This window comes from Pristiophorus japonicus, chromosome 15, assembly GCF_044704955.1.
Source record: "Pristiophorus japonicus isolate sPriJap1 chromosome 15, sPriJap1.hap1, whole genome shotgun sequence".
Classification (NCBI taxonomy): domain Eukaryota; kingdom Metazoa; phylum Chordata; class Chondrichthyes; family Pristiophoridae; genus Pristiophorus; species Pristiophorus japonicus.
This window is the reverse complement of record NC_091991.1, coordinates 158,250,977-158,261,573: the sequence shown is the minus strand read 5'-3', so window position 1 is coordinate 158,261,573 and position 10,597 is coordinate 158,250,977. Positions and strand designations below refer to the sequence as shown.

General features: G+C 42.3%; 1 protein-coding gene across 1 annotated transcript; it reads right to left on the bottom strand.

Moving 5' to 3' along the window:
• Positions 1-534: 534 nt before the first annotated feature.
• LOC139281623 (uncharacterized) lies at positions 535-10,019 on the bottom strand. The gene is made up of 5 exons (XM_070901768.1): positions 9,900-10,019; positions 8,082-8,243; positions 5,923-6,000; positions 2,408-2,714; positions 535-593 (listed from the first exon to the last, which is right to left on the bottom strand). Exons 1-5 carry the CDS (start codon positions 10,017-10,019, stop codon positions 535-537), a joined length of 726 nt encoding a protein of 241 aa, XP_070757869.1.
• Positions 10,020-10,597: the final 578 nt, after the last annotated feature.

Below are 10,597 nucleotides of genomic sequence, written 5' to 3'. Positions count from 1 at the left end.
AGTGCACATCCAAGTACTTTTTAAATGTGATGAGGGTTTCTGCCTCTACCATCCTTTCAGACAATGAGTTCCAGACTCCCACCACCGTGTAACTTACTGGATTTCTACTTCTACCCACAAAAACAAATTTGCTCGATAGTGATTGGGCTTTAGAATATCTTAAATATTGCTTTATGTAAAAACATTTCAAAGGATTTCCTGAGGTTATTCAATAGTTCATTTTAACTCCGTTCTACCTGTAGAACCTGGCAATCTGTTTCTGTCACCCACATCCACTCTGCTTTTGCTCCAGGATTTAAGTTACCATTGGCTCGGACTTTGCAATTTCCAGATTCCAGCAGGAAAGAGCCTTCCATTTTTGTTCCTTTTGCAGCAGACAGGACAATTCGACTTTCACTGGGAAGGCCTCGGTCGCTCAGCTGTGAAATGGTGTGCTTGAAAACCCCCTGCACTGCATACTTGGGATCACAAGATGTCTCCAGATGAAACTCGGCTGTTTCACCATCGTTCAGCATATTTGTTTTTATTGCAATGTTACAGCTGTTGATATTCAAGGAGCCACTGGTCTCCAGATTCTGCGGAACACCCACTCTCTGTGGGAAAATTAATTAAAGTGTTCTTTCAGGTTTGCATGCATTCAAAGCTCAGCATCTACAACATATGAAATGGTCTATTTATTCAGGCATTTGACTTCCTTCAGGCTCAGAAAGTTTATGTTTTTGTAACCTGTTTCATATTTGGCCAAAAAATGTTTCTTGTAGTTCCAAATAAACGTTGGGGCCTAAATAGCTTGACCATTCTGGCAGATGCCTGCCATAACTAAATGGAGTTGAGTGGCTTCACAATTCACCAGCACCCAGATGCACCCGGACCCGTATCGGAGTTTCCTGTGGACTTCTTTGGAGGGGTGGAACCTTTGCCTGTTCCAAACAAACCACTGATGCTGAGTGGATGGGACCTTCCTCTCCTCAAGAGTTCCTACGTCCTTGGAATGATACAAGTCTGGAGCCTGGTCTGCTGGATGAGAAGAGGCACACTGGCCTCCTGATGGCCAGAAATAGGACCTACCAGGGAGGGAGGTCCAGACTGAGGCTGCATTTCCTGTGAGGTCGGGGGGGCAGGTGGGTGCCCCAGTCATGCGGGTACACCCATTCCTTGCAAATTAGGTGCTCTCCCACCGATCCTCAATATCTGCTATGAAGGTAAAGGTAGTTAGCTAGTTAGGAGGGATAGTAAGTAATGCAGATGGGAGCAGGATGCCACAAAGGGCATAGGGAGATTAACGGAGTGGACAAAACTATAGCAAATGGAGTACAACATGGGGAAGTGTGGAAATCACCCACTTGGGATGCAAGAAAGATATATCGGAGTATTTTCTAAAGCTGTGGAGGAGCAGAGAGATTTGGGAGTTGAAGTTCACAAGCTACTAAAAGCTAGGAGATTGCCCAGATTGTTGTTTGTAGTGACACTATAGATGCATGTTTATGATGCCACTACACTTAGGATTTACAATTCTTCCACCAATGTGAGAAGCAAAAGGAGTCAGAAAAAGAAAAAGACAAAGGGATGAAGACAGAAAGCACATTATGGGCTGCTACTAGTTGATTTTGTTACTCACAGAAATTGTTATTAAGACTTCTCAGTAATTTGTGCGTATATATCGAAAGCTTTTCTGATATAGAATCATGGAATGATATAGAACAGAAGGAGGCCATTTGGCCTATTGTGCCTGTGACAGCTCTTTGGTAGAGTTATCCAATTAATCCCACTCCCCTGCTCTTTCCCCATAGCCAGGTTTTTTGTCCCCCACAAGTAGTTATCCAATTCTCTTTTGAATGTTACTGTTGAATCTGCTTCCACCACCCTTTCAGGCAGGGCATTCCAGATCATAACAACTCACTGTGTAAAAATGTTTCCTCATCTCCCCTTTGTTTTTTTTGCCGATCACCTTAAATCTGTGTCCTTTGGTTACTGACCCTTCTGCCACTGGAAGCCGTTTCTCCTCAAGAGTAAAACCTTTCATGTTTTTGAGCATCTCTATCAAATGTCCTCTTAACCATAAATAAATGCATTATATTAATCACATGATTTGTAGAACTGGTTAAAAAAGCATAACAAAGGGAGGATTGCTTGGAAATGATCGCTTTACATATAACCTCAAATATATTTCAAAATGTAAATTTCAACTATTTGGAAATTAATTTTAAAAGGGGCTCTCTCTTGTGTACAAAGCTAAGTTCCACTTCAAATATACTTCATACTCAGGTGGGGCTACAAACCAGGCTATCAGATGCACAGAAATACAGGCAATCTGGTGGCACCAAACTAGCCCTAACCCATACCTCAAGGGTAAGACATCTGTTCATAAGAGAAGCTGACCACTCGGTTCTTATTCCCTCCTTCCTACTGCCAGGGACTTTGACATCACCGACCGCTCTGAGGCTACACTTGCCAACGGTAAACTCGACAGATGCCTCGTGTTTGGTCCCTTTGCCCGTTCGGATCAGTAGCCGGTTGTCCTTTGGGATGCCCGCAGTGAGTAGTAAAGGAACAGAGTGCCTGAAACCAATGTCGATGCTGGGATTTGGGCTCCATATAGTCTGTAATTCAAGCTGGGAAAATTTGTCGTCCATTTGGAGCTGGCCAGTGAAGTCTGCTTCACGGCGGTCTGTTCTGACTGTGCCGTTCAGTAAGAATCTTGCTGGCACTGAACTCTAAAATGGGAGATAAAAAAGTTAATTTAACTCTTTATTAAGAAAACAGACACTTGTTTTATTGAAATCTACGAGTCTAATTTTTGCAAGTTTTATAAAGCTATATAAAAATACAGCTTTTAAAAGCTGCATAGCAAATTCAATAACTTGAAAAATCTTATGAATTTTATGATCGGAAGCGAATACAGTAATTATGTTCTATACTGGAACCATAATCTTCTGAACAAGCAACTTTATCCTCACACTTTCCCACGAGGAACAATTGAGCCTTCTTTGACACATATCTGAATGGATTTTGGCAAAACTTCTGACAACACTGATTGATGTTATCCATTACAGAATTAAAATCTTCACAATTTTGGTGTGATGGCTCAAAAATGTGAGAAAGAGTAGGAATAGTGCTCAAATAAGGCAAGCAACTGGAGAATTGTTAGCGAACTGAATCAATAACAGTTTGATACATACACTAATACTAGTGTTGGAAAGTGGTTCCAGAAAGCACAGGAAAAAAAAAACACTTATCCAACTAGTTCGTTTATTGAGCAAACTTATCATGGTATATGTTGGGAGATTATACAGACTCTGGGCGGATTCTAATACAAAGCGTAAAGTTGGCATCAGGGCAAGCTGTGATTGCACTTAAATCAGCCCAGTTTGGATTTCTGTTAAGACGACAGATTTCTATAATCAGAAAATCCAAACCAATACTTGACTGCGACTCAGCAATTTCAACACTTCAAATCTGGTTTCTGTATAAGCGGGCAAAGAGGAGGGAGGGTCAGGTTAAGATTGCATCAGAAATCCAAACCAAGGCAGGCAGTCATCTCGAACAGATAGGTGCTGATGAAATGAACATCTACCTTTTAAAAATCCAATTTGATGCACGCAAGTATAAAAACAATACTTCCTGATAATGCAGAAATCAGCAGCAGATATCAGGAGAATGTGATCACACTTTTAAAATCTCCGCATATCAACAGTTTGTTGAGGAATGTTGAAATGACAGAGTTTCACAGAGATTTGGGGCTGGATTTTTTTCGGTTGTCTAAAGCCCCAGGCCAAAAATTAATGGGAGCGCAAGAGGTTACCGCCCGAGAGCACAGCGTTTAGCGCCACGACCAGAAATTCATTAGAGGCTCAAACTCGGGGCGTGCAAACCAGTAGTGCCTGGCTGCTGATGATCACTCTGATCATGACGTATTCCTGGTGCAATGTCCACGCTTGCGTAGCGGTCGGAAAATTAGGTGCTGCCACCTCACTTAGCGGCCGCCAAGAACGTCTGGAAAAACAGTCGTACAGGCTTATAGAGTCGTTAACTGGTGGCTACTTAAAGGGATGAGGAAGCGCTTCCCTTGGAGGTCACAGTCAGTGCAATGTTTACACACAGCACGGTACATGAGCCTCCGAGTTTGTAGCTTGAGAAAAAGTGATTTTGAAAACTTTAATGGGTGCATTACTATGCCGTGCCTTTAAGACTCGGCTTTTCCCGGGATCTGAATCGGAGTTCGGCGCATGCACAATGGCTCGGTTAAATTTAGCGCCGGCATTTTCGTTATCACCCCCCCAGCTCTGGTGTGCAGTGGCTGATTTATTGCCCCTGTCAGCTCGTCGACCGATTCTGACAAATTTCTGGGTGGGAGGCGCAAACCTTTTCAAGGCGCTAAAAGTACCGCTCCGCCTCGATAAATGCCACAACAGAGACGCAACCAAATTTCTCCCCTTTGAAGTTTATCGATCTTTTAATGGAATCAGAATTACACATTCGAGTGTCAGTACTTGTACTGCCAATTTCAGTGTTACAAGCACTAGCATTGATAGCATTAGCAACATTCGGCAAGATGCAATTCTTCTATAACTTATCAGCCAATTATCGAACATTGATCAGAATGATTTGAGATCTGTAACAATTATATCCAACAACTGTATGGGAATTGATTTCATTCCGTGAGTGAATATAACTGGCATGTCCTTGGTGCATCTTATGTTTAATTGCAGAACACACACGCACACACACATACACACACACAGCGGCTTCAGTTTTAGCCAGTTAGTTCTGATTTGCGAACTAGCTCAGCGCAGCTTTGAGATGTAGGGCCAGAGCTAAAGAAGAGCAATGAAAAGTATTGAAACAAGTGCACCGATTTGGGCACGTATTTCTTTCTACCTCAAAGTAGGGACATTGATTGTCAACTGCCAAGTTCCACTTCGTAAAGATGCCCGTGCTAAGTTGGCCCCTTGCAATAACTCTGCAGGGCCCTGCCATGGCTTGTAGGCTGACGTCCATGTTGTTACCAAGTGTAGCTGCTGCAATCAGCTTGTTTCTGGCAGCTATCCCCGACTTTCTCCACGCAGGAACAGCATGTTGGAGGAGCAGGTCCAATCTGTTTCTTCTGCCCAAAACGGCTTTCAGCTTTAGTTCAACGGGCTTTCCGTCAAATATAATATTTGCGGTTGTTCCAATGGAATTGCTTCTGAAGTATGCCAAACCCTCCATTCGCATACTTTCAGGAATTGCCAGGGATTTCAATCGTCTCATTCTCTGCTTCATAGTCCAGGTTAATATAGCTTTGTTCTTGAAGGCAAGAAGTTTGGCACTAGTGTTGAAATAATTCGCATTGTTTTGCAGCTGAAAACCACCTGTGTAAAAGTTCTCTTTTACCTCTCCAGCCGCTTGGAAGGAAAATCTCTTTTCTCTTTTACTTCTCACACTCCTGACTTTGTGTGCCCATTTGATTTCAGCACCATAGGAATCGGTGCATTTTGTAGTAACATTTAGCTTAATAAACATATTTTTGGATGATGCCCTTAGTGATGCTGTTGAATCACAGCCTTTTGGTCTCACTAACCCTCTAATCTCCACAGAATTATTAGCGGGGTTATTCCCTGGCTTCAAATAGGAACCCACCCAGTACCATGCAAAATGAGGCTTAGTTGATAATTCACCATCAGTTAAAATTTTGTGTCCATCGGCCATTAGGTGAAACGTGGCCACATGCTTACTCTCATTGTTCTTGTAAAAGGTCATCACTTGTGCGTCACTTGGGAAACCCAGAGACTGCAATAATTTGGAAGTATGAATAAGTCTTGCTCTTATCTCTTGCTTATCTACTAAATTCAAGCAACCTTCAAAACTGAGGCCTCGCTTGCGGTATCTAAGTTCCAGAATTGAGCAATATCTGTGGCGCTGTTTTGTAAGTGAAATCTGTACCTCAAAAGGTTTGCCTGCAACTGCTCCAGAACAGTGTCCCAAAAGCAGCTTTGGGGAAACTTCTCCGCTGCAGTTTACCTGTATAAAGACACACAGAGATTAAAAACCAGACAGCTTAACAACAGTGCACAAGAAAAACAACCTTCTTAATGGGAATATAAGCCTGGCAAGCAAAGACTTCCTTTGTCTACTTGTTCTACTGAGTACATATTCTACAGTTAACATGCAGGTACAACAAGCAATTGAAAAAGCAAATGGTATGTTGGCCTTTATTACAAGAGGATTTGAGTCGAAGAGTAAAGACGCCTTACTGCAATCATATCATCATCATCAAAGGCAGTCCCTCGAAGCGAGGATGACTTGCTTCCACGCCAAAAAGTTCACAGGTATTTCAATGAAGGACCTAATATTCCTTATCCCGAACTACATCTTGAAGGGTGGAAGATGCCTGTGCGTGGATTTTTTTAACGTGTGGTGGCCGTTGCACACCAGCCACCACACAAGCTGCGATGTGTGCGCGCACTGAGTCCGTGCAGCAGAGCTGGTCATCAGTCGTCTTGGGTAATCCTTGCCACTGGACCAAGACCTAGCTCTGCAATTATATAGGACCCTGGTGAGATCACACCTGGAATATTCTGTACAGTTTTGCTCTCCTTACCTCAGGAAGGATATACTTGCCATAGAGGGAGTGCAATGAAGGTTCACCAGACTGATTCCTGGGATAGGGGGATTGTCCTATGAGGAGAGATTGAGTAGACTAGGCCTATATCCTCTAGAGTTTAGAAGAATGAGAGGTGATCTCATTGAAACATGCAAAATTCTTACAGGGCTTGATAGGATAGATGCAGGGAGGATGCTTCCTCTGGCTGGGTAGTCTAGAACCAGGGGTCACAGTCTCAGAATAAGGGGTTGGCTATTTAGGACTGAGATGAGGAGAAATTTCTTCACTCAGAGGATGGTGAATCTTTGGGATTCTCTACCCCAGTCGGCTGTGGAGGCTCAGTCTTTGAGTATATTCAAGAGGGAGATCAATAGATTTTTGAATATTAAGGGTATTAAGGGATATGGGGACAGTGCAGGAAAGTGGAGTTGAGGTAGAAGATCAGCGATAATCTTAGCGAATGACAGAGTAGGCTTGAGGGGCTGAATGGCCGACTCCTGCTTCTATTTCTTATGTAGCATGGGTTTTCCAACTGCAGTATCCGGACCCCGAGGTAGTTCCTAAGGGAATTCCAGTGGTTCCACGAGCGTTTCAGATTTCTATATTTTTCAACATTATTTCCATTGCTGCATACTAATAATAAAGAAATTTGCTGTGACGGCATTACTTTTCCTTTGGGTAGCTGACGTATCTTTCAGAAGTTACACCGGGAGGTCTCCAAGAGTATGCGTCAATATTTCAGAGGCAACCCGTCCCCTCCCCCAACCTCTCCACACACAATTGCTTGAAAACTACTGCTTTTACTGTATGTGATTATCTACATTAACAAGGGCCCAGAAAGTCTGTGGAGCATTTAAGTGCGAAGATTTGCTGCCCCAGATCTTCACTGCTGACAATGCAATTAGTAATATGTATCACTACTACATTTCACTGCTAGTGGTGCATACTGCTGCTTATATTTCGCCAGTAGCAGTACATACTAATCGCGTTTGCGGTTTCTGATTCCCATTTCCTTCAAATATCCACAAGTATTAGAGACAGAAACAATTAAAGGTAATGAACACATTACCAGAGAAAGGCTCAAGCCATTATTGCTAAAAATGTCAATCAAGATATCGAATTAAATTCTGAAATGTACGCACAACTGGGCCAGATAAAGTGAACAGCTGTGGTGAGAATCCTGGGCTGGGGCCAGTTATTCCATGATTTTGGCCTTGACCCCCTTCTTACTTTTCAATGCTGTAGGTGGTTGTCATTGAGATGGGAAAGAGCAAAAACAATCATTCATAAGCTGGGAATAGAAAAAAAATAAGGAACAGCTGTCTGCTTTTAGAAGGAACAGTTAGGAATGAAAGTGGGACATGGTTGTTTCATTAACATTTAACACTTAATTTCACCCACGGACCTGGATCTGCATTGGTGACACTTGATGTCAAAGATCTGAGGAAGTGCAATCCTCGGGAAACCAGTGCGCTCTGCTTGACATTCACAGTCCTACCTGAATTGTTGCTGGGATCCTTTTGGACAATGCTTCTATATCGTGGTTAAATGACAGAAAGATCTCTCCTGATCTCGCCGTGCTCTTCTGCTCTATTTCGGCTCGGAGGTGGTGCTTCTCCAATCTCACATGTACATTGGCAATGTACCCATTTCTGAGATTCTGTCCAGGGGATAAGGCAGACAGTTATGTGCCGAGGAATAAAGGTTTTATAGCACATTCCTTGAGGGCCACTGCAGCGTGGAATTATGGAAATGGAACATATACTAATTAAGAATCAAGGTCCGTGTAATAGACAGCGTGATAGGTAGATTCGCTGTGTGTGGATTAGAAACTCACAGTGAACCAGGCACCTCACTACAAGGCAAGAAATCAAAAATTCTACCCTTAGATGTCAATGTCTTATAACTGCATAGGGACAAGAGATGTTGCAGGCAGCTAGTTATGGTTTATAGATGCACACAATATATAAACATTACCAACACTGAATAAACCATAAACAGTGAGTGACAATATTGCTGCACATTTTTCACACAGGTACACACTGGCAGGGTCATTTGCTTACTTATTCTTTGTGGGAGCTGAAGGTTTTCCAATAAGCATGTTGGCACAGTAGTATATATGGAGATGGTGAGGAAGTTCAAGTCTAAAAGGTCCCTTTAAGAGGCATTTATATCAATGGGTTTATATAATTACTGACATTTGATGATAGCACTGTTATACTTGTCCGACAGTAACTAACCTTTATTTATCTGACTTCTAGTCATTCAGTTGAATTACAGTACAGCACAATGGCCTTTGTTCAATTTAACCCTTTAACTGCTGACTTTGGAATACCCATCTAAACCAATTCATTAATCTCAGGATGGTTTGGACAAATAAATGTGGACTGAGTTTTCAGAGGTTTGTTTTGATTTCTTCCTATGAAAATTTGTGTGTGCGGTATTCAAATACAAACAATTATATTAAGAGGTAAATGAAAGAAATAGCACGCACGTAGAATAAAAGCCACAGTAGATATAGTCTGTGCTTGTACCTAATATATAGATATATAGACTTATGGAATCATATTTATGAGATGTAATATGAAGGTGCATAATCAATGCTGCTCTGTATTAATAATTTTGCCAAAATAAAAGATGAATAATTATCTGACAATACTTCAGTGAGATACTTACAACAATTTGTACTTGTATACTGTTCCTCTTGTGTGAAAGATGTCTCAGAGCATTTACAATAAGGAATAAATGGATATGGTGGATATCAAGCATGAGGAAAAGGAAGAGAGTTGGCGAGTGTAGGATGGATAACCAAAAGCATAGTCCAAGAGGAGGGTGTTGAAGAGGGTTTTGAAAGCAGGTAGGGAGGTGGTAAGATGGAGAGAACCTGATGGATGATCCCTAATCGCAGCAGCATGGTGACTGAATGAACTGCTGCCAATGCTCGGGCAGAGGGAGTGAGGAGTGAGGAGATGTCTAGAAGAGCTGAGGGTACGTATGGGGATGTAAGACAGGAGGAGACCACTAAGGTAGGATACGCGAAGACATGAGGTGATTGGAAAACAAGGATGAGAAATTGACATACTGGTACATGTAGAGCCAATGGAACTCAAAGAGGATGGTGATGTTGTGAACCTGGGACTTATTGCAGGTGAGGATATTGGCTGAAGCATTTTGATTACTGAAGCTTGTTCAGGGTTGACACAGGGAGGCCAGGTAGGAAGGCATTGGAGAAGTCCAGCTTTATATTTAGTAAATAAACTGCGGAAGAGTTGGAGGAACAGACTTTGAGATTGACGATTCACATACCCATGCTCACCTGATAATGATAGCTTCCAATAGATGAGAATGGAAGACCAAATTTTTCCAGTTCCTCCACACTGTGCAGCAGACTGGTGGTTAGCTGGTATATAGGGGTACCAGTAAACGTTCTCTCCATCTCCACAGAAGCCTGTATGCGTTTACTGCCACTTTGCATTTCAATCACAACTACACGATTGTTATTCACATGGTCATAATTCAGAGAGAGCCTCCCATCAGCAGGTAAACCTAATCATTAGAATTTGGAATTAATCAGATGCTCAAAAATGGCAACTTAAAAAATTGATCATCTGTAATATCGACATGTTATGTATGCAATAAAGGTTAAAACTGAGTACTGTTTAACTAAGCAAGGTACAACCTTGGCTCTGCTTTATTTAGGCCCAAAGTGCCTGACTCTCAAAATGGCTGGCCTTTTATACCTGAGCAGCACCATGTGCCTCCAACAATGAAGCCATCTGGTGGCTACAAACAGAATGTACATACATTTCCTTTTATTAAACATTCATTGGCTGGGGAGGGGTTCGAGTTCTGTGCACATATCCAAACATGCATGGACAGAGCTCCTTTGTACCTGACCCCAGTGTGATCTGCAGCACAATTTGGTTAAGAGCCCAACTGTGGTCTGCCGGCTGCATTCTTGCCTTAGGGACACCCATACCTGGAACCAGTAGCTGCAGTGTAAATTGGACTCCT

Excerpts from the sequence above, each read along its gene's own strand:
- LOC139281623 (XM_070901768.1), bottom strand. The coding sequence starts at position 10,019 with ATGGAGAGAACGTTTACTGGTACCCCTATATACCAGCTAACCACCAGT. Across the intron at positions 2,715-5,922 it reads TTGCAGGCAAACCTTTTGAG|AGTTCAGTGCCAGCAAGATT; the intron begins GTACAGATTTCA and ends CTCCCATTTTAG. Across the intron at positions 594-2,407 it reads TGATGTCAAAGTCCCTGGCA|AGAGTGGGTGTTCCGCAGAA; the intron begins GTAGGAAGGAGG and ends ATTTTCCCACAG.